Source organism: Indicator indicator, chromosome 1 (assembly GCF_027791375.1).
Source record: "Indicator indicator isolate 239-I01 chromosome 1, UM_Iind_1.1, whole genome shotgun sequence".
NCBI lineage: Eukaryota > Metazoa > Chordata > Aves > Piciformes > Indicatoridae > Indicator > Indicator indicator.
The window spans coordinates 33,307,127-33,332,010 of NC_072010.1; the positions used below are offsets into that span (position 1 = coordinate 33,307,127).

General features: G+C 39.1%; 1 protein-coding gene across 1 annotated transcript in view; it reads right to left on the reverse strand.

Annotated features, from left to right (window-relative positions):
* Positions 1 to 23,568, reverse strand: part of DNAJC15 (DnaJ heat shock protein family (Hsp40) member C15) — a 31,463-nt gene extending 7,895 nt beyond the window's left edge. Inside the window, exons 1-4 of the mRNA XM_054383730.1 lie at positions 23,400 to 23,568; positions 15,606 to 15,657; positions 13,079 to 13,152; positions 5,723 to 5,799 (exon numbers count right to left, since the gene is read on the reverse strand). Coding sequence (XP_054239705.1) covers positions 5,723 to 5,799; positions 13,079 to 13,152; positions 15,606 to 15,657; positions 23,400 to 23,501 — 305 coding nt within the window. The 5' untranslated portion in view covers positions 23,502 to 23,568. The remainder of the gene's footprint in view (positions 1 to 5,722; positions 5,800 to 13,078; positions 13,153 to 15,605; positions 15,658 to 23,399) is intronic.
* Positions 23,569 to 24,884: the final 1,316 nt, after the last annotated feature.

Here is a 24,884-nt window from a genome sequence, read left to right on the forward strand (position 1 = left end):
TTCAAAGACAATTAAAACTTGAGATTTTCACCATCTTGTGGACAAAACATAAAATTGCATCTCTGAGGAAATAATAACAAAGGCTTACATATGTAAGAAACACTGAGAATAAAATGTTTTTTAAAAAAGCCTCGTACAATTCAGGTGGTTATTGTTGTTGTTTTTTTAAGACAATATATCCACTCATTTAAAATAAACAATTTAAAATAAACAATTCTTGGGGAAAAAAAGGAAAAAAAAAAAGGTAGTTCTAGCTTGCATCTAGCTGGTTGTTCTCATTATTAAAGGCATAAACCACTTTTTTTTTCCCCTCCTAGAAAAAATAAGTGTATGACCAGTGACGAAACAACAAATATTTAATATTAGCACATTTTGCTCTACTGTAAATATTTTTACAGCTGCTATAAATAATTCTTCTTTCTGCTGGGGCCTCAAAAAATCCGTGTGTTTGTTATTTTTACAATGCTGTTCCATGTGTTACATTCAGGGACTTGCTGATTTACAAGTGCTACATAATGTTGTTTCCTTCAGTGACAGATACATAAAATATGTACTTGGCCTAAATTAAATACGTACCTTACCAGACAAATAATCACTTATGGATGCAGTATGCCAATGCAGTAAGGCTATCATATGCAAAAGGACACTCTGAATGGTTTAGTTTTTCATAATTTGTTAAGCATGCAGAAATGAATCAGTTTTTTCCACTTCAGGTGACTTCTTAATCAGCGACTGTTCAATTAATCAATCTTTTCTGTAGATACAGTTTGAATGCAAGGTATCAGCCTAACTACATTCCTGAGGTAAACAACCTCTAATTATTATTCTGTCACAGGGAAATTAGGGTATGTTGCAAAAATAGTTTATAGAACTGCATAGGAAAATGCTTCCATGGAACAGAAAGTAACCCAGAAAGTAAGAATTAAACAAGAGGGTGAAAGGCCTTGAAATATATGAATACAAAAATGAAACCATTTGTTACTGCAAAATTGCTGGTTTACATCAAATTTGCTTAGCTTATGAGATACTGCTTAGCCCACAGACTGCTCTCTAAAGATTCCTAATCACTATTTAAAAAAAAAAAAAACAACCCAACCTTTAATGTCAAAATGACATTTTTGTTGAGCTGGTAGAGACTCCTAATCTACGTCACACCAACATCATGGTGCTTTCTGACATCAACTGGCTGAGAAGTCTATCACCTTGGTGGGAACAGTCAATCTGCTAACATTCAGGAGAACCTGGACAGGCTGAAGGAACTGGTTGGCAGGACCACTTCACAAAATTCAGCAAGGACAGATGCAGAGCCCAGTGTCTGAGAAGGAAGAGCCTCTCACAAGGAATGCTAGGCTGGAGAGTGGCTCTGCTGGAAGGGACCCAGGGCATAGCAAGAATAAGAGCCAGCAGCATGTCCTGGCAGCTGAGGAGGACAGTGGCCTGCCAGGCTGTATGAACAGAAGCATGGTTGCTACGTTGACAGAAGCAGCTCTTCTCTACTCAAGACAACCACATCTAGCTGCTGCACCCAGTTTTGGGACCTCTGTACAGGAAAACCAATCACAACTCCAGCAAAGGCCACCACAACGATCAAGGACCTGAAGCACTCACCCTTTGAGGAAAGACTGAAGGAGCAGGGCTCATTCACCCTGAAGAAGAGAGGGTTGGTGAGGGACCTCACAGCAGCCCCTCAGCATCTGGATGGATATCAAAAAGGATATGGGTCCAGGCTCTCCACAGGCATGTGCCAGCAATGTGCTCTTGTGGCCAACAGGCCAATGCCATTCTGGGGTGTATTAGAAGGGGTGTGATTAGTAGGTCGAGACTTTTCAAGATCCCTCACAGTGAAAAAGTTTTTCCATATGTTTACATGGAACCTCTTATGCTCCAGCTTGCACTTGCTGCCCCTTGTCCTATCTCTGGATGTCAATGAGAAGAGCTCAGTCCTCCTGACACCTATTTATAAACATCAATGAGGTCACCCCTTAGTCTCCTGCTCTCCAAGCTAAAGAGCCCCAGCTCCCTCAGTCTTTCCTCGTAAGGAAGACGTTCCACTCCCTTAATCGTTTTTGTGTCTCCGCGTTGGACTCTTTCAGCATTTCCCTGTCCTTCTTGAACTGAGGGGCCCAGAACTACACACAGTATTCCAGATGAGGCCTCACCAGGGCAGAGTAGAGAGGGAGGAGAACCATTCTCAACCTGCTAACCACATCCCTTCTAATACACCCAAGAATGGCATTGGCCTTCTTGGCCGTAAGAGCACATTGCTGGCTCATGGTCATCCTGCAGTACTGTGTCAGTGTGAGCTGAAATTCCCCCCTCCCCGCCCCGACAATAACCAGGCTAGCCCAGTCTGGAAGCAAATGAAAGCTGTATTTACAAGCAGAATCTACAATCTATGATGAAATGCAATGAATATGCACAAATATACACAATTCACAACGTTTACAAATATATACAATCAACAGAAAAGCACAACCAAGCTCCCTTTGCTTCCCCCCAAAAGGGGACCCTTCCCAGAGGGGCCTCTCTCCCAGCTCTCTTTCCCCCAGACCCCCCTGGACAAAAAAGCAGAGTTAGTTAAGCAGAAAGTTGTTAACTTAGCTGCCAAGGTCAGTATGTGTTATCTTCAGCCAGAAGAGAAGAAGAAAACAGCAGCCAGACAGCCCAGCAACTGCCCCCACTGCCGAACGCAGAATGTGCAGAGTGCCCACTTTGTTTTGGGTAATAGTTCTTAAACATTTCTATCTAACCCATGGAAGTGTTTAGAACTATCAGTATTTTGCTTTCTTACACCCAATAGTGACTTATTTACACTCTTTCACTTTCTCTGTTTGAACTTTGCAAAGAAAAATTTAAAAAGACAGTTTCAAACCATCACAAGTACTTTGTAGCTTTGGACACATTGTACATAGTTTAAGTACAAATAATGCACATGTTTGTTTCTACCAGAACCCCTGTGATCTTACAAGATGATTAATAGAGAATAGCACTTGGAATACGTAATGGGTCCATATATTGGAAATTTTAAAACTACCATTAAATGCTCACTTTTCTCATGGCTTGTATTTATTATTTATACTGCCCATGAATACTCAGCACTTGAAATAATGAAGAAAAGTCTTTACCTCAAAATTTAATATGGACTTGGAAGTGATGACACAGAGGACAAATCTAATTGGTGCATTTGTGCATACCCTGGCGTTTTCTGTAATGCTTTAAAACTCACTTTCTCTTTTTTTTTTTGTGGCATTTTTATATATAATAGATTTAAGCAGTGAGGTAAAACTAGAAAAGCATGTTTAAACAATGGGAATCAGAATGTTAGAGGTCAGAAGGGACCTCCAGAGATCACTGAGTCCAACTGCCCTGCCAAAAGCAGCATCGCCTAGGGTAGTCCTCACAGGAATGCATCCAGGTGGGTCTTGAATGTGTCCAGAGGAGACTCCACAACCCCTCTGGGCAGCCTGTTCCAGTGCTCTGTCACCCTCACTGTAAAGAAGTTTCTCCTCATGTTGAGATGAAATCTTCTGTGTTCGAGTTTGCATCCATTGTTCTTCGTGCACCACCAAAAAGAGATGTTTCCATCCACTTGACACCCAACCCTCAAATATTTATAGACACTGATGAGATCCCTTCTCAGTCTTTTCTTCTCGAGACTGAACAGCCCCAGGTCCTCTCGGTTTCTGTTGACTGGGGAGATGCTCAAGACCCTAATCATCCTTGTGGCTCTCTGTTGGACCCTCTCTAGCAGACCCCTGTCTCTCTTGAACTGGGAAGCCCAAAACTAGACACAGTACTCCAGGTGTCGTCTCACTGGGGCAGAGTAAAAGGGGAGAAGAACCTCCCTAGACCTGCTGGACACACTTCTCATAAAGATATTGGCCATGCTTTTACACAATTAAAGGGTCAATTCTTTAAACATTAAGAAGAAGTTCCCTCAAATCTGATTGTCTTGATATTTGCAAGTCTAGTCCAAACACAACACGTAGTGTCAGTGTTTCCAGTGCAGACTCATACTACTAAAATTAAAAATTAAAGGAGGCCAATTTCAGATGTGATAAAACTTCAGAGGCATACAGGAACCTGCAACATAGACACTGCCACTGTAAACACACTTTAATGAGCTGCCATGTGCTACTCTGGAATATCGCTGAATTTGCCCTTATAAAGTGAAAAGGCTAATATATTATCAAACTTAAAGGCCAAAGGAAATATTACTGAAGAGCACAGCTATAAATCTCTTTTTCAATGAGCAAGTATGCAGTATTTCAAATAAATGTAACGTTTCATTTTACAATTCTTAAAATGAATTCTAAACAGGCATACAAACAGCACACTGAACAGGACTTTTAAGTCCCACTTTTCACCATCTGAAATAACTTCTTCTGGGGATAATTAAAACCACCCCCTTTATCTTTTTTTTTTTTAACCTTAAATTCAGAACTGATATAAACCAGAAATAAGAAATCTACTATCTAAGGTCAGGTCTCTTCCCCTCATATGGAAAATTCTCAGACTCCTGTTTGCTTTACATTAAGGTGTGTGCTACCATTGGCCATCCAAATGTTTTTGAAAAGAATCCACTGAAAAAGCCCCATTGAATACTCAGCTTGGAAATGATCTGCCATATTTACTCTAAATGAGAAGCATTTCTGTTTGGAATATACCATAACTTTTAAAATCCAAACAAATCAGAGCAGAGTAAAAAAAAAAAAATTATATAACTGACTGTGCTGGTTTGAAGCCAGACAGATCCTTTTTTGCCCCAAGTGGGACAAAAGAATGACACTCACACAAATGGATTGAAGAGTAATGGTAAGTTTAAATGGAAAAGCAGTTGGTGAAACTACAAAACTACAAAGCATAGTGCCAAGAACATCCCAAAGTGTACAGAGTCCCTCACATAACACCCAAAGGTTTCCCAACTCTTCCCTTCTCCCCACCTGAGGGTCTACCCAAAACCCCCAGGGCTCTTTCATCCCCCCCCTGCCCCCCACTGCTAGGCTAGTCTCAGGCTGGCCAGGTCTGAGACTGTCCCCCCACCTCCTTTCTCCTCCTGGCATTAGGCTTAGACAGGCCTAAGAGGCCTTGAGATACTCCCCCACCATTACCCGATAGGGGAGCATCTCCCACGGGGGCAGAGAGGGAAGAAAGAGAGAGAGAATGACTTTGCAGATGGATTTATAGGGTGCAGGATTTATGGGTAGAGATACACCGCTTCCTGTGCCCACCTTATTGGGTTGGACACTCGGAACACCAGAGGTATAGCTTATGTGGCAGTAACAGGAAGCACCCAGCCTAAACTGCCACACCGACCTATGGAAAAATGAGCAAAACTGATTTGTTTTCCCTGTATGTTAATATAGCCTATAATATTACATATCTCAAGGGTTTTGGGTTTGTTTTGTTGTTTTTTTTTTGGAGACCAGACCATGTGATTGCCCTAATTAGCACAGTACGCACTAGACTGATTATTTCTAGAGTACCAATACACCACTGCAATGTTACCATGCCTTCAAGCCAAACAAAAGTCATATGCTTTATTAGTATTTTATTGTTTGCTTTTTATCTTAAGCAGAACACTAGAATGGTTCACAAGCCATTAGAAGTCTTGGGAAAAAAAAACCCTAATGTTTTTGGCAAGAGCATTTCATATTCTCACAACATGTGTTTTTTCATTCAACATTTACCAAACACAAACATATTAATGCAGCACACCTACCTTACACCTAAAATAAGACCAGCTTCTCTCCTACTCATTTTCTGTTCAAATCCTCCTTTATAATATGATGAAAGACTCTAAAAAGAAAGGGAAAACAAGCAATAATTAGTTTCATGTCCAAGGAGCCAGGACCTAAGCCGTATTTCTATGAACTTGTTCAGAGCTTAACGTTCATCTATAATTTATTTTGAAGGCATGGAATGACTACAAATCCAATAATATGAAAGGACTTCTCCTGAGCGTTAACACATACAAAACCTGGGTTAAAAATAACTACCTGTGTTGTTACAATCTTCTACTGCTAATAAGAGATATTAATAGCTGCAACCATTAAGAACCTGCTTTCAGGCAGAAAGAAGTCCAGAATCAAAGTACATACTAGCAGAGTAGTATAATGCCTGTGTTGGGGAGGGCAAGGGAGGGAAAGAGGGAAATTTGTTTAGAACATCATTGGTACCATTGCAACAGAAAACAGCAAAAGTCACAATATTTTGTCATCCCAGGAATTATGAACAGTCACTCTGAAGTCCAGACATTTCTAGGTAAACCCAACAATAATAGGATAAGAACAGATAAATATAATATACTGATGAAGAGTCCACAAGTTTTTTTTCACATGAAGAAATGTTACTTCAAAAAATGTCTGTCAAGAGTTCTTTTAAGGAACCCTGAAAATAAAACAGGAATTAACAAAACAAGCAAAAAGGGGTAACACAAAGCCACAATGTCTGCTTTCTGGAAATCGCTGAGTTGCAGAACACTGAAAAATAGCAGAGTATATGGAGAAATCCTAACCAACTCTTGCTTTTGTATCTTTCCCTAAATACCAATGAATGATGGTGATTAGATACAGGACCTGGGGTTACTTATTTTAAGCTCACTGGCATATAAGACTTTAGCCACTGTTTTAAGAAGGGGGAAAATATATGAGTGGAAGAACACTGAAAAGGTGGTGACAGAGATGAAAGTAAATCATTACAACAATTAGTTGTCATAGGGAATGGGTTGAAAATAAATCTATTTCTCAAATATTAAAAAAAAAAAATAAATAAGAATTCCTGACCCACCACTGATGGTTAGCAGTGATCTCCACAATGCAAATGTTTCTACAAGAATTAAGGACTAGCTCACTGCTACACAATTAATACTCTAAGCTGTGTAAATCCCAGAGGCAACAACAGATAGAGCTCCAAGACACCCTGCCTTTGGGAACTGGCACTAAGTTATCCCTCAACAAGGCAGAAGGTTTTTCCTCAATGCAAAACCTATCAACTGGGGAAAAATATGCTTTATCACTATCAAAGGGAAGTCTGGCCTGAAAGCTGAGATTATTTTTAAGTGCTACTTTTATCCCCAAGTAAAAATATGCCTGGCGTTTAATAAAACACTTCTCTCACTAAATATATCCATTCAGATTCAGTGTGAATTTCGCCTTATGTTTATGCAAACTCTCTTTTACGTAATTTCAAAAGCACTACAGTATTTAAATGTTCTGTGACACCTAAGCAAAGCCTTTAATTAGGCTTCGGAGCAACACTCACCCTAAAGCACGATTCAGAAGTACTTCACCTCTTGCTACCATGAAGTTGCACGCAGGCATAGGAAAGATTTTTTAGCATGCTGAAACGACGTGAAACTAATTTTATCTTTTTCCCATTTCAAATCATACATGAAATAATGGCTACTGTAACACTACAGGTATCAAAGCTGAAACAACTGTGGACATGTCATGCCTACAACAAAAATCTGTTGAGGAATCTGCTACAGTTACAGGGCAAAACAAAGCAGGTATCTGATAGTGCACACTGATATTAGAGGTTAGAGTATACAAGACTAAGGGAACACACAGGGCTTCTCCAGTCCTACAAGAGGAAACGATGCTAATGATCTAATGGCTACCAGATAACACCCTTGAGGAGGAAGAACTGCACAGCAATGATTCTGACAATTACTACAGACAGGAGAGAAAAGCACAGTTCAGTGTCCTCTGAAAGATTTTCCAGAACTTCTCCCACAGCACCTTAGGTGCAGATGGATTTCTGAAAAGGTTAATTCTTATCTGCCCTTCAAAACTCTGGCATATAACTCTAATAGAGGAGAGCACTGGTTCACTATTCATGTAGAGAAGAGCACTATTTCTATTACCTCTAACACAGTTTGTCTCTGTTCTCTGTAGATTTAATCCAAAATACTATTTGAAATAAGAGAGTAGTGAGGGATGGCTATAGGCTTAAATTCAGAAATACAAGCCTACTTCTTTGACACTGTTCTAACCTTCGGGAAGCCTTGATTTGATTCACTTCCAAGAGGAATGAAAGAAGAAATACTACTGTATGTGTCCTTTTGAACATAAGCAGAAACAGTTTGTTAAATTGGTCATCAAGAAAAAACATTTTCTTCTCTGAATTGAAGCACATAGCAAGAATAATAAATTCTTAAATTACAATCTTAATCCTAAACAGAACTAAAAGCAAAAAGGAAATTAGACATAGAAGCTATTTTTCCCATTGGTTGCAGTAAGGGGAAGAAACATTGAGTCTTCATTTTAGGAAATATCTTACCAAATTTCTAGTTCCCTAATGAAACAACTTTGGTATGCTATTCAAATGAAAGCAATTTTTCCCTCCTAGCTGTAAATTCTAAGTAATGGCTGCAATGAAATGAAACAATATGCAGATGTTTTTTGCTACAAGAACTCCTCAATGACCAGGCAGTTCTAGACACTTGATTGTTTGTGCCCTGCTGTGCTGCCCCTCCAGCAGATATTAGCATAGTTAAAGTCTCACATGAGAACCCATGCCTGCAAATGTGAGCATTATTCTGGTTGTTTGTAGAAGGCTACATCTGCTTCTTTGTGATTGGGCACTCTACAGGGAACATCCACCACAACACTACCTGCCTGGTCTGTCTGCTGATCCTAACCCACAAATTCCCAGGTAGCTCATCACCCATCCCTAGGAAGAGCTCCATTTATTCCTGATACACTCTTACATATTGGCCAACTCTCCTGTCTTGCCTTTCCTAAAAAGCCTGCATCCACCACCCCTGATAGAACTCCAGCCATGTGAGCTCTCCCACTGGGACAGTATTGAAACTGTGATTATTTATTAAGTCAAGCAATTGAAAACAAATTCTGTACTGGAATAAGCATTGAATTGAGTTCTCCATTTCTCTGATGAATTTTAGTAGGGGCTACCATTTAATTTACTTCATTCCCTTGCAAGCTGCTACTGTTTAGCAACTTATGTAAGGAAATTCTGCTTCATAAACACATACTATTAATAGATTGGGTGGAAGAATAGAAAATAGCTGGGCTTGCTCTGCAAATGCTTATCCAATCCTGCAAATTTTCACAAAAGGCAGTCAGCTATGGAAATTCAATTCATTCCCACCATGACATCCTCAAGACACTTTTTGTGGCACAGCACAGGGAAAGCATAATCATTGTTTCCATGCCAGGTAAGAGAGTCAAAACTCCACAACTGAGACCATCCATCATATTATGTGAAGTAGTGAATTTTTCTGAGAAGTCTGTGTTTTGTTCCATCACAATGACAACTTTCCATTGAAAAGGTAATACACACTGAAAGGAAAAAAAAGAAAACACATACCAAAACAAAACCCAAACAAATCCCCAACAAAACAAACCTACATAAACAACATAAACAAACTATTTAGTTGTGTTATAATATAATCTACAACCTACAAAGATCCACTTAACTTTTTTAATACCACTTAGAAAAAAAAAATGTAAAATAGATTGCAAACTGCACTATTCTCTGAGAGCTTTCTTTTCAATGAAGGACAAGAGAAATGGTTGCTAGCCTCATCTCTCAATTCAGAACTCTCATGAGTCTAAGAAGAATCAGATAAGGATTGATAAGGGAATTCAATAAGGGAAACAGTGCAAAAATCTAATTAAGTGTTGTAGAAGACATCCCTTTCTTCTGCAACACAGAATTTTCAGGGTTGTGGGATTTCAGTATTTTGACAATTCATTTTGCTTAAATTTATTTTTTATAGAATCACAAAGTCATTAAGGTTGGAAAAGATCTTTAAGATCATTGAGTCCAACCGTAACTAACAACCACTAAACTATATCCTGAAATGCCACACCTACACACTTCTTGAACGTGTGACCCCACCACCTCCCTGGGAAGCCTGTTTCAATGCCAGACCACTCTTTCAGTAAACAATTTTTTCTTAACAGCCTAACCTCCTGCCTTAACCTCCCCTGGCACAACTTAAGCCCTCTCATCCTATCACTAGTTACTTCAGAGAAGACACCAACACTGGCCTCACTACAACTTCCTTTCAGGTAGTTGTAGAGAGCAGTAAGATCTCCCTTTAGCCTTCTCTTTTCTATCTGCCATATCTTCTAATTTTCAACCTTCAATATGATTGATTCAACAACAAAGGTAATGAATGCTGTTGAAATGCTTTTTGTCATTTAACATTTCAAGGAAATATTAACATCACAATTAATAGTATTAAACATCTGAATAAGAAAAGCTAAATGAATACCTACTGCTATGCACCTTCTACTACACAGAAACAAGAAAGTGTTACTGGCCTTTGGAACACCAGTAACAGAGCTAGGCTCCATCTAAAAAAAATTAAAAAATCACTGTTTCTGTGGAAACAGTATTATGACTTGTCATACACGTGAAATGACAATGTTTCCTTCTCTGTCTTTCTTCACTGAAAAAAGAAACCACATAAAACTGCACGACTAAATTAAAGGAACATTTAAATTTCCTATGATAAAATGATTGCTTTATAATTGCGCAACTTGACCTCATCCAAGTCATTTATTAGTGAGCAGAAAGAAAGGATAAGCAGCATCTGGATTTATATTGCAAACAAGAAGGGGGAATGGGAGATGCACAAGTGTAGGAGAGGAAGAGTGTGGGCTTACAGAGAGAACAAACTAGACTTTAAATAGGCAGCTGCTTCAGCCTCTGAAAAATGGAGGTGATGAAGGAAAGGATTTGATTCTAGAAAGCTAGAGCGACCACTGAAAATTACAGCAAACAAGTTAGGCACCTCCAAACACCACAGGAAACTAGTAAAGTAACACTAAGCCTAGACACTAAATGTCATGAGATGCTTCCCAGCAAGAATAGGTAGAAATACCAACTGCTTGATTTCCTTTGTCAGTGCAGCTCAGAGGGCAACATGCTGTAAAGAAACATGATGGAAGTACTGATCCACAATTTATACTCAACAGTTCAAATCACCCAAGTAAAATCACATAGGGCCACCAAAATAAGAAGCTTGGACAATAAGGATTTACATAGGATATTTGTACCTAACGTTTTCTCTATTGTTATTTCCTGTTATAAACAGGACATAATTAATTATTAAGGGGAGAAGAAAAGCAACTTGGAAAAAGTACACTCCAAGGAAGTAGTACCTGTAGAGTAGTAAAGAACAAATAACCTTGGCCAAGAATTATACAAGGATCTTAAACTTGAACTATGATTGTAGAAGAAAAATATTATCACTGCCCTCATAAATGTAAAGATGACAAACACACACAGTTAAAGGCTAATAGGAAAAGAGTTTTTACTGTATTCAGCAGATCTCGTCTTACACTGAAAACTTGTACTTTCAAGTTCAGAGATAGAATAGGAGGAGAGGGATACTCCACTGGAAATCAACATACAATTCTGGACTGTAAAGCAAGATGTGAAGGCAGGAGAACGTAGCTCCAGGGACTGAGAATCCAGAAGCTTGGGCTGCTCTTTACAGCTGTTCATGAGGTCTGCAGGACTCAAAGTCACTGTGGTAAAAACAGGACAGGCCTGTAACGAGCTTGGCTCAGCCAGCATACCAGTATTGAAGCACACAGTTTCCTAGGAACAGACACCTCTCTGTGCAATAACATGTCATATTTCAATGTGTTAAAAAGAGTCACTGTCTGCTTTCTTATGTGAACATGTCTGAATTTAGATTCTCTAGCCTTTACCTACAAATGGATAGAAGCAGAAATGCTGAAGTAAAACTGCTAGAGAGGGAGAGTGAAGACTGAAGCCACATGTCCTTATTGCTAGCTACTTCTAGGAAGCTTGCAAGTCAGAATGAATCCATACCATGTGAAAGCAATTTAATTCTCAGCACCTAAAGTCCCCTCTGCTGTTTTGGCAGGCAGCTTGGGAATCTTTCAATTACTTTCAAAAGGGGAAGAAAGATACTTTTTTTTTTAAATAGTGTTGGTCTCATAACAGCAATGCAATAGAGGTACAGAGAGCAAAACCTGACCCAGGAGCACCATTTCTGACTGATACACACCCCAATTACAAACAAGTGTGGACCAGCCCAAAGAGGACAGCCCATTTTTTGAGTCTTCCCCTCCCCAGCACACTTGCACTGATCGAACTTGCACCTTCAGCACAACACAAAGTACAGATGTCAAACTAATCTGGACCCTAGCATCTGTCTATATACTGTAGATGGCTCTGTGCTGCAAGTGGCCTCACATTAATAGGTAGAATGTTAATGATGACTTAAAAAAACATAATTTAATATAATAATTTCTCAGGAAATAATAATCTACAACAACTACTCCCTCAACATCCTCACCCATCAGCAACAAAAGTGCAATTGTATTCCTTCCACTGTAGGCAACACCCTTCCACAAGCAGATATGTATCTCATTGGGAATTATTTTACTCAAGCAGAATTGGACCATATTGATTTACCAACGGATAGTACAGCCACTAATGCAAAAAGTAAATGATCTCAAATAAATCCTGCATATGCTTCTCTCACAACACTAGCTCTTGATATTTTTACCTTGTTATATTCTCAAATACTTAGGGGCAAAAAAAAAAACCCAAAGCCAAAAGTTCAACATTAACTGGCTAAGAAGAAAGGACGTTTCATATGTGAACAAGAAAACAAGTTTCCCTATCTCTGTGGCAACTTCTCTTAGAAGTTTATCAATTTGTCTTCTTGATTTTAACCTGGTATCAGAAAGAAAAACGATTAATTTCTTTCACTTTAACTTCTTGAAATGAAACCGCATGTCATCACTTTGCAATCTCTAGGAATTAGCCATTTTCTCACAGTGCACCTCAACAATTTATCATGCTCTTACTAGCAAAGAGTTCTGAAACACAGAACATCACTAGGGAAATTAGAACGGTTTTTCAAACTTACAATAATCCTTTGCTATAGCTTCATCCAAAGGGATTTAAAACATACCAGATAATATGCCATAATATACACGTTAAGGAACGTCCCTACCTTGAAAAAAATAAGCTAAGTGTCAGTTACCCTATTTAACATACAATGTCTAAGTACGTGAAATATAAAATCATAAATTTAGCATAAAATAACTTCTAAACTTACAGAAGTTGAAATCCTCTTTGCTGTCTCTGTAACTGCCTGCCCCAATGGTTTCCAAAGATGGAAAGCATAACGACCTGGAAGAGATCGAAGTATAATTAAATTATAGCCAACATTCATTAACAGGGGGGAAAAAAAAGTCTCAAATTTATGTTCATCAGCTTCTAGCAAAAAAAAAAAATGTTTAAAATAAAATCAAAACTCTTCCTTACTAATCTTTTTGTCTCATTTATTTGCAATAGAGCACTGTCACACTACTGCTTTTCAAGATGCTTCCTCAACAGCTGTTTTTGATCCTGCTTAGCCAAAGCCCCACAGTAAACCTGGAGTACATCTTTCAATCTTTGCACTACTGGAGGAAGAAGGCAAGAAGTTTAGTATAGTTCATCTAAAAACACAGTCAGGGACTGCAGAGATCCATTTTATTTGCTTACAAATAAATACATTTAAATGCATTTCAAAATGACAAATGAAGATATCTGCCTGGTGAAGTTCAAGAAAAAGGGCAGTATGAAACATGAGCTTTGGATATGCATTATTTATTAAATACTGTTCAAAGGTTATGCCTTCAAAAAAAGAAATCTATGTACTACATGTTTCTTGCTGTGATTTTGTATGCTTAATCACACATCTTGTAAGCACTGCATTTTTTATTTTCTTACAAAAAGAGGATCTTCTGGGATTAGGAACCATTCAATTCCCTACCAGCACTGAACGTCTATAAGTAGGAAAGTCTAGAGGGAACTCAGACTGTGTTCTCAGAGGTATAAAGCAAGTCTTGATTCTAAAGTTCACAGATCCGTGCTATGTTACTGGAGGGTTTTCCCTGTAAGTCCCCTATCCCTAACTACTGTTTTGAGTATTCATTACCAATGTAACTATTAACAAAAAACCAGAAAAAATTTTAATAAGATGTGGCTCCAATTCATTCAAACACTATCTTGCTTTCATTCTTAAAATTATTTTATATAAAAATAAATAAATAAAATCTATATAAAACAGGTTATTTTTGTCATCTTAGCCTGTGCCTATGTTAAAGCACAAGCTAAACCCACTGTTGAAATCTGTGCTGAAATGCTGTGATGTACTAATATATTACCTCATGTTCCTAATGTTTTGTTACCACTTTGTCACTAGCTACCATTAATTTTTAATTTCAACCAGCAACAGAAATTGTAAGACCATTCCTCTTCTGCTTCTATACCAGAACATAGACAAACCAACTGCTTAATGGGCGTATGTCACCAAAAATTCTGTCTTTCCTTTCCCTAATTCAAAAAACCCCAACAGAACCATACCCACCAAACAGCAGATATTGGTGCACCTTATTCATCTGTTACATTTATTCTTGGTGCAAGCACTTGCACATAGCTGACCTTGGTTGCTTTTACATGCTGAAAATAATGGCAGTCAGTTTGTGTATTTCAAAAACAGAATAGATGACAGCTAGCTTGTCTGAGTAACCCAGAGTATAAATCATGTTAAGCCCATGTTCTGCGTTGTAGTAGTTTTAGGCTATGCCTTTAAAATTTCTCCACAGATCTTGAACAGAAAGTAGTAGAACGCAAATAAATCACTATTGAGTGCAAAAAGGAAAATCATGATAATTCTAAACAATTCCATCAGAGAGATAACGGACTTAAACTAGTTGTACAAAACCAATTTCTCTCTTTTCACTTCTTCACCCTGGGAAAGACTAACTTGCTTCTGCTTGACCTTGGCTGCACTGCTTTGTTGTGACTGGTATTAACAACAACTTACCTGCTCTTTTCTTTTGTCCCTTTTGTGTATAGAGGGCTAGGGAGAGGAGGAGCAAAGGGCAGGGAGAAACTGTTGCAGCTCCTCGGTCTTTGGCCAGGGGGGTTCTTGTGCTGTTTATAAACTATAAATACCTGTAAATATTTGTAAATACTGTATATTTTGTACATATTAATTGCATTTCATTGTAGATTGTAGTTTTGTTTGTAAATACAGCTTTTTTTTTGCTTCTAACTGAGCTGGTCTGGCAAAATTTAATGTTGGGGGGAATTTTCAACCCACCACGTGTTCAGACTACAACCTATTTTTCAGAATACACAGCCCATATGCAGAGAGTTCAGGTATTAAACAATGAACTATGGGAACAATTTAATAGATAAATCATTGTAGCCATTAAACACTTCCCTCTCAATTTGAATTTGTCAAGTTATCACCTTCACATTACAAGACCCTGTCGCACTCTTCTGTGCTAAAGAAGCTCCACCTTGCAACATGCTATAAAATAAACAAAGATTTTCACATTGTATTTTGCAAATAAAAAGCAGGTGCAACCTTTTAGCTGCTGCTCATAAAATTAGTTTCTCCAGCAGTGACTTTTCAAAAAGAATTTTGGGAAGGATTTTGAAGGGACAGGAACATTAACTGGATACGATTCTCCACAGCACCGTCAAGCAACCTTTCCACTATTTATGATCATAAAAATTTCATTCCCCCTTTTGGAAACAGCAGCTCAAAAGCGGTAGTTCCATACTCAGCTAGTAATTTAACTTACCTGCAAATGCAACAGTTGCAACACCAAGTCCAACTGCTATCATAGTTTTGGCCTAAAGCAGAAAACCATAATCAGAATATCATGCAAATCCTCATTTAAAATATATGTACCATTAACAGTGATTTCTGAGGTCTGCTGTCGACATTTCATACATAATTTACAAAAAGATAGAAGTTCTTTATTCCACAGGCTACATTGGATTTTATAGTTCAGTTCCATTAACCCATGCCAATGCATCAGGCTTGATTTGGAACCAGTCATTATCAAATCAGTGAAAAAACACAGACAAAGCAGCTCATAGTATGCAATGACAAAAAACACAAAGCAGACAACTATTCAGGATTACTTCAAATTATTTGTGAAAAACAGTTCCACACAGTACATAACAGAAAGTATCAGTTTATTACAAAACCATGAAAAGCTAAAAAAAAAAATACCGCTTTGCAATGTCCTTCATTAGGAATTTCATAATGACATTGCTTGAAAATGTTAGTGAAATATTAACTTAAATGCTGCGGCCACAAAGGTACATTAGCGTTCTCCATCTTTCACACTTTGACTCATGGAAGCCCCTATAAAGACAGGAGGAACCTCTCTTGCTTCCTTAGTGTTAATCACAGGCTAGACTATCTTATGGTACAAATATTTGTAAACAGGCAGGCTTGTGACAGATTTTAGACAGTGTTCATTATCATCTAAAATTTCCTTTAAGTCTAACTGGGCTCTTGGAACCAAACCCATAAAAAGAACATCTGGTTAAGATAACAGTAACTCCTACCTTTTACTAACTCAAACCCCTCAGATTAGGTGTATATATTTTCCTATCCAGTGCTGAAGAAAGTCAGGCACTTCAAAGAGGGCTGTAAGAGCTATCTCCATGTTAAACAAGAAGCTGTTGCCAGAAAAGTGGTAAACCTTGAAGGAAGGGACTGACTTCCCTCCCTCCCAAGTGTTGGGGGGACCTTTCTACTTCTAAAAAACCTACACGTAATCTTTGAAACAATCAAAATGCAGTCATCTGTGGCACTCTTTCCCTCAGGAAACAAGAGAAATCACATTAGGCCTGTTTTCAAAACCTGAATTAAAAACCACAACAATGGTGAAAATGCTTTTATTACCAGACTGACTTTTCTATATGAGACTTATTTCTGCAGTTATCCAGTAACTGGTTTATGTATTCTCTACCAAAAAGTCTGACAAAGCACACACATTGAAATTTGGGATTTACGTCCTGTTAATAACTGGATTTGGGGCCAAGCTCTCATTGCTGCTAAGATTCCTGGGGCTAAAATTCTCTGGGTTTGATTGTACCCAGTATACTTTCCTGACAGATGGGAGATGGAGTAGGGCAAGAGTTGAGAAATACAGGTTCTAAAGCCTTCTAGAACTGGCTTAGCTCAGACTAGAACACAGGCTGACAACTTTCCCAGCAAACAAGCAGATGTACAAGAGAAAGGCACTGCCATCAAGACCAGTGCCTCCTACAGTTTCAGCTCTGAGGACAAGTATCCATGATTGCTGCCTGTAGTATTGAGCTCAGTACAGAAAAAGTGGTAGCCAGCTCTGAGCTAATCTAGAAGCTGCATTCCTCTGTATCTACCCTCTAGATCCTATGGATTTTAGCTAAGTACCAACCTCCCCTCTACCTAGATGGAGCTATTCTAGCTATCTGCACAATAAAATACTGCAATGGCCTAGAGGTTTCTAGTACTGAAGTGGTGCTCCAAAGCTAAGACTGGGCAAGTTTTGGACTTAAAAATCTTCCTGTCTATACCATTTTAGTAACCTAAGTCTTTCATTTCAGCATAGTCTTCAGCCTTGATTATTAGCATTCATTTCTGAACGTAAAAATAATGTAGCAGTTTTATGTCTGTTGTTCCTTTCAGTTCCACAAGATTTCCCCTCATCTTTAAACCATGGAAAAACTGTAAGTACATCATCCTAAATGGTAGAAGATATAAAACAGTGACGCATACAGTTCATCTCCTCACTAAAATAAAACTCTTTTCATTTCTTCTCACAAATTGGTTTTCCCAGGCTCTCAATATTCAAACCTTATAAAAAGTTCTTTTTATTCCTGTTTAGACATTAACCAGAAACAGCCACATTGCTGGAAACACCATAACCCTATGAAATTCTGTATTTTTCTGTTCTGTGGTTCATGACCATGGATTTATATTCAATAGAGACTTTCCTTGAGCTGTTCAGAGTGACAGTAAGAATCTTTTACTAAGTGGTTACAGTCAATTAAGAGCTCAACAATGTGTTAAATAGATGACACTGACAAAAAAAATATTTATTAGCTTGTGCTTATTCAAATTAAGTATACTTGCTTTGCCACCAAAAAAGGTGGTTTAAGTCAGCGGTTTACAACAAAGTATGCTGCCACTGTAAGGCTTTAACAGCAGACACCTCATCACAGGTAAGGCCAAGCAGAGAGACCAGGCTAATAAATACTACCTGGACTCCTGTCAGTTCTGTGCATAAACAGCCTGTGTCTTTGCACTGTAGTCTGAGAACACAATCTGGGATCTCTGAGGGCCTCTGATAGAGCCAGTCATGTCCACAGGCATGCATTATTTGAATCTCAGTGGACAGTACTAGCAGTTAGTGAAGGCTAGGGCTGCCTGGAAAAGAGCAGGTACAAAAGCAGCTAAGTAGCAGCTCTAGAATAAGAACAGAATGCAGTATCAACAGGCATAGAAAAACAAGCTAGAAAACTAGGTCAAAGTGATGGGAAGCTCAAAACAGACAGGCACAAAAGACCGTCCACAATTTGAATTAATGCGCAACCACCAAAGTACTTGAGAAATATGGTTGTCCAAAGCACAAATACTGGAAATAAGAAAGCGTAATTGCTAATAAGCACCCAGGTCTAAAACAGACACTATGACTGGGTGAAGGGCCAGCTGTCCATGTTTGTGATGAGATCATAACGGAATGTTGGTTGGGGCCATATGTTGCCCTGGCATTTCTTTTGTCTTGCTTATCACAACAGTATTTCAGGCCACAATCAACTTTTACTGGCAGAAGTTGATTTTTACATCAAGTCTGAAAGGACCATCAAGAAATGTCTGTGTAACTGAAAAGCCCACTTAGTGATATGGCTACAGTTCCACTCCCACACTTTACACAACAGAAAATGGAGGTTTAAGTATTAGCCCTTTTTGGAACACAATTTGTGGACAAGAATTTGAAAACAAAACTCTATAGAGACACACTGACAGGTTTTGTCCTCCTTGGCCTCCCTCCTCAGAAGGGATGCCCTTTTCATAAACTGTGACCTCAGCACTATCGAGCATACTTTGTCCCAGGTAATTATGCATGTAATTACAATTGTATTTTCTTACAGCTGTACAGAGATCTCTACAGTTAAGTTCCTATCAGCAGCAATCATAAGGAATCTGTATGTATGCTGCAAGTGTAAATAAACCCTGTTATTGGTGCTTCCCACTGCTGAAGGGCAACCAGACCTACAGCAAATTGGGCTGTGTGTGCATCTGGTACTGGACATATACTCGTGGGAAAACTGTGTTGCTATTCACACATATGACTGCTCCCCTCGAAGGGAACTGGGCCTACAGCAAAGCAGCTGTCAGTGTGTCTGGTGTAGGATCTACACCAACCCATTCTAATTGGATCCCTATTAAGAACTAAGTCCAGCTGCACCTAGCCCCTGTAATCTCTAAGGACTTGGCTAGAATACAAGGGGGATTCATCCCTTACTAAATTTACCCCTCGCTACACGAAACAGTGGTTTGTGGCAATGCAGTTTATTTGCATTAGGAGCAGGTTAGAGAACAGACACTTACCACATAGTAGCTAAGTGGTAACTTGTCATAACAAAGCACCCTGAATGTTTATTATGGGGTGAATATAGCCTGATATTGGAACAGATATAACTGATTCAAATTCAGGTTATGATGTAAGAAAGATTGCACGGCTTGTCTTTTACTGACATGGTTTTTTTCACAAAATGTGAGAAAAGTGACTTCAAATTCTAGCCAGTGAGTCATTTAAGTCCAGATTGACTGAGTTTCCTTTTCCATGCTCACTTAACTAATTTGATTATTTAGAAGAGCAAGTCACAGATATTCTGGTGCTTTGAAATGTAGAGTATAAAGTGCAAAGCCTTAATTAAATTAACTCCTTTCATATCAACATTAAGTGAAACTAACTCACTATAACTGTGGAAGGGATCAGTTCATTTATGGCATGCTGATACAACTACCACCACAACCATCTTTGGCTCCTGTTGCTAGAAAATCCATTTTATTCCAGACTTATAAAGGCTGTTTTAAAAAATAAATAAAAAACTTACTTTCAATTATGACAGAATTGACCTTGCTTCCCTCTACCCTACCAAAAAGGCCATTCAGAAGTTCCTAATATGTAGGAATGAAGGCATTAAAAGAAGGCATTCTGTTAAGATCCAAGAGGGAAAAATAAAGAAATAAAAGATTAAAAAGTAACATCTGTCCCTTTCTTTATTCAATGAATCAGGTCCCAAAGATCAGTAATCAACCTTACGGTATTCTGCTGATCTCAGTATTTTACTTTTACTATGTAGTTCAGTTTTCAGAAACAAATCCTCTTAGATACAGAAAATAAATAGAAGTTTTGTTACATCTGAGAACCCTGAATTTTTAAAAATTCTTTTTGGAAATGCATAAGAAAACACAAATGATAGAAAGGCAACTGCAAGACCTGAATAAGCAAGGTGTTTGGCAAACAAAGGAGGATAAAGCATATTATTTAACATACAGTATGTTCAGCGGTATATATCATATACTGTTAGCATACAAAGATCTGTGGGCTAATCCTTTAATATCTATTTTTCCATTAGCCTTAATTTTTATCAGAAGGAGCAAGGAAGAATGAGATATTCTTTTTTGCAAATTCCTAATCCACAGTGCTTTGCTAACTACCATATTCAAAAATATGATGACCTGTGATTTTTTAGCATTGCAGTTTCTCCTATTAAGTACAAAAAAAGCTTAACTTATAAACAGAAGGAGAATTTCAAATGCACAGTTTTTAAAGCTCAGCACAACACTATTACATCTGACTACAGGAACTACCTTCATGAATGTTAAAATCTGCCTGCTCATGCAGGATTTGGATTTTATCTATTTTGGTTCTTCTTAGTCAAACAAAAAGTACTCTGCTCTTCTCACAACTGGCTTTTAGACACACAGCAAGAACTCCACAGTCTTCTGCCTGAGAGACCTACAGTGTTATCGAATAAGAAGCACAGAAAAAATAATAATTTGTTCTGATGGGTTAGACGGCATTTTGCAATTAGTTCATGTTTAATCATGGATCAGAGAAATAGGATGCACTTACATTCCAATAATTACACAAGTGCATATTGCTGAACTAGAAGCCTAATTGTAAAGAAGATTTGATTTGTGGTGAGTGTTATAGAAAGTGCTGTATACCACTAAGAAGCAGGATACACAAGTATATTAAGCAAGGTGACAAAAATATTTCTGAAACTATATCTTCCCTTACATAAAATTTTTTTACTTGAAAGAAATTTTTCTTAGAATAGAAGCTAGAATAAGGCTTCCATTCCACAGAAGAGTAGCTACATCTTATTGGAAGTCTGTTTCAGAGCAAACTACCTAATTAACTCTACATGGAGCCGGATACATTTTGAAGTGGGATTATATTAAAACTATCTGCAACAGATTTGATTTCATAATCTAATGTTCTCCTTCCAGTCTTACCTTCCTATGAAATGTAATTTCTTTTCCAACAGTGAATTAAAAGCAATTTCAGCTAGATGCTGTTCTCCATACTCACCCAATTCTCATAGTGATCTCTGTCATTTACTTTACAGCAACTTTTTTGGTTTGTATTTAAAACTATGCCGAAAGTTTCTGACAGTTTTGAGTATGTCACAAACGGTATCAGAGCAACAGATTTATTCATAAAAACATTACCATAATGTATTCAAATCAATATTTTTGAGTACATATTAACAATAGCCTTTTGCTTGTATCTTTAGAGACTTTTTATGCTTCTACTGCTGCTATTACATCACTCCAAATTCCAAGTGCTTTTGTAAACACCTACAAGAATAAAAGTGACCATGATCAAGTGACTTCAGCTAACACCCTGGACAGCTCATGAACAAGATTCAGGGTAGCATACTAAACACAGTTCTTTTAGCCCTGAGGGACAGATGTTACTGTTAGACTTTGCTTCTACTACTCTTTCCTTCCACTGTGGCAAGGAGACTTCATTAACCCCATAGGACATAAGAGGAGGAGATGCACAGCATTACAGTTACCATAATATTGCTCTCTGGCAAAAGTTTAGAATTTGGTTATATGAAGCTTGACCACTTTCTGAGTTCCTTAGCCAGGAACGCATTAAGTAGGGATACTATTCTTTCTTCTGGTAACTATCAATATAACACCATCTAGAGAAACTTTGAAATAGGTTCTATTGCCAGCTGCATGCTAACAGTCAGTTTCCAGTGTATATATGTCTGGAAAATACTGCATTCTCCATCTAAAGGCTTAAAGAATAAATTTCAATAGAAAATGGCAGCAATCCAGATTCTAGTCTTCTAAAGACCTAACTCAGTAAGAACCTGACAAAATAACTTGCAACAGTGAAGGAAGACATACTAACCCCAGATAGGAAAAAAGACCCAAAGAATTCATATAAACTATACTATGAATTTCCCTGCTAACATTCCATGGGGAGAGTGCATGTTAAATGTACAGAAAGACTATTCTGACCTAGGTTGCAATAACAACGGATAAAATCTTCCAGAGTAATATGATTTTAAAAACCATATGTAACAAAAAAAAAAAAAGGGGGGGGGAAGGGAGAGGAGAGAGAAAGATTGTAGCGACAAGACCACACACACTATGGATTAAGGCAAATACATCTTTAAAGCCATTTTAACAACGTGAAAACTTCACCATCCAGTGTTTTAAATGGCAATTCATGTATTCCCCCAAATTCTCAGTCTTTCCAAAGAGAACTCACTGTCCCATGTACTAAACAAAGTGCCTACAAAGAAAACACAGAATAAAGTTCCAGTACCCTCCCTTTTAGTGCAAGGTACAGAATAGGAAACTTTGGATGTATTTTGCCTGTGCTCCAGGCCCATCAAGCCTCATCCATATGATAAAATAGGTGAGAAGTAGTTTTCTGAAACAAAACATACAAAACCATTCGTGGTCAAACCTATAGTAAAAAAATTCACACAGTACGTGAAAATACCACTGGTATTCTCTCTTTAAGGCAGGTGGACGAAATTGTAGACCTTGTTTGCTCACGCCTGTGCGCGCTGGAGCAGCAGAGTGCTTTAAGTGGGGCCTGAAGTGCTCCTGTGTATCTCGCTGCTCACGCCGTAGGGCAACGCGCGGCCTGAGGTGAGAAGCACAAGCCTTCGCACCCTACGCACCACCACTTTGACGTCTGCTGTCCACCCTGGGGGACCGATAACGTCTGCCTCCTGTAGCCCCATCCCCCAACCTGTTGCCTAGCTGCTCACACGCGTTACCCTGAGGGGATGTGAAAGCCCCGGGACTTAGAAGCAGGGTAGGTGTCGGCCTGCGGGGGCAAACCGCCACTCGAGTCCTCAGGGTACACCCCTCAACGCCACCAGGCTGAGGGGGAGGAGCGACGACCCCAGCGTCGGCTCTGCAGGCAGCGACAAGCGAAGGGGCCTAAACCGGGGAGGAGGAAGAGGGAAAGGAGGAGCAGCAGAGCCGGCTGCTGCCCTCCTCTCTCCGGGATACGCTGCCTCCCCCTCCCCGGCGCGCTCACCAGCCCTCGGTCCAGCTCGGCTTGGCCCTTGCCGGCGCTCGTAGGGACCCTGGTGTACTCGGCATAGCGTAAGCCTTCGGAGGAGTTCGCCGCTCCTTCCATGATGGAGGGCGGGGAGAAGAAACGCTACAGATCGGCCAGAGGGACAAATTGCTTGACAGGACGGTCTCCGAAGTTCCTTTCCCACCGATCTTCCGGGAGAGGGGCGGGGCGGGGCGTGTGACGCGCGAGCATGGGCCTGGCCGCGGCGCCTTCTCGTACGCCAGGGCCTCGGCGTGGCTTGGCGCTTGAGCGGTTGTGGTGGTGTGTGTGAATGGTCGGGTGGTGCTCTGGTGGAGGACGGCCTTCGCGACTGCCTTCCGCCCGGTGGCCGCCGTCGCTCACACGGGAGGAGCCCGACTGTACCGCTGAAGAGGGCTGTATCCCCCTCCTCGGTAGCTCACAGAATTGTGAGGAAGGGCGGTTGGAGGGTTCATGGCGCCTCACAGAGGGGAAGGAAGCCAGTTCCTACTAGTTTAAACGCTGGGTCGCAGACCGGGTACTGGTGTTTCCTTCGTTTGTCTTAACTGATTAGAGGAGCTGGAAGACTGAACGTTGGATGCTTGTTCTGAGTTCCAAGACAAGAAAGTGGCTGGGGAGGGGAGAGATGAGAGGATGAGAGATAGTTTATGCATTAAAAGTAGGATAAGAAGAAGGAGAGAGCATCTCAGAAAGGCATAGGCCACACTGAAATGTTTCATGTCTATCTTCAGAAAAAATACAGGATTTTAAAAGATGGAAAAGAAAAATTCATATGGAGAGGAAAAATAAAGCCCTAAAATCTGGGTTTAATATTTGTATTTTTGCACCCTAGTTGATATCCCTGAGTGGTTTCAGTGTATTTGTATTTTGATTTCCTTAAAAGTGCTGACAGGCTCACAGTTCACCTTCCAGAAATTCTTTTTCAAGTGATGGCTTATATGCAGAAGGTGTCAATCCCCATTAGTCCTGTACCACGAAATAAAATGCTCAATCTCTTCTCAGTACAGCAGTGTGACAGGTCTTCTTTTCCACTTATGCTGGTTTTCCTTCTCTCCTCCTTGATAGTACTGGCAATAGAGTTGAATTACCTGCAGATTGCTGAGTGGTGTGACTCAACAAAAAGAATTACTCTTCTTATCTCCTGTTTCAAACAGTGATTGTTCTTCTGAGGCATTATTTAAGCACATAGGGTTTTGTATATCTGACTGATACTCAACAATCCTATAACACCAAAAGGCAACAGATTTAATTCATCTCTAAGTAGCTTTTCAAGTACAGCTCCTATTAACCATAAAGGTGAGTTTACCATATTTAGGATTTGATTAATCTCATAAAAATTCATAAATTTAGCTTTCTACAGCACAAAAGTCATTGGAAGTTATACAGTGATCCATTTGGAAAGAAATACATTCCTTTTTACTTCTTCATTGAACACGTATAATCATATGTGAATAATGTTTTGAA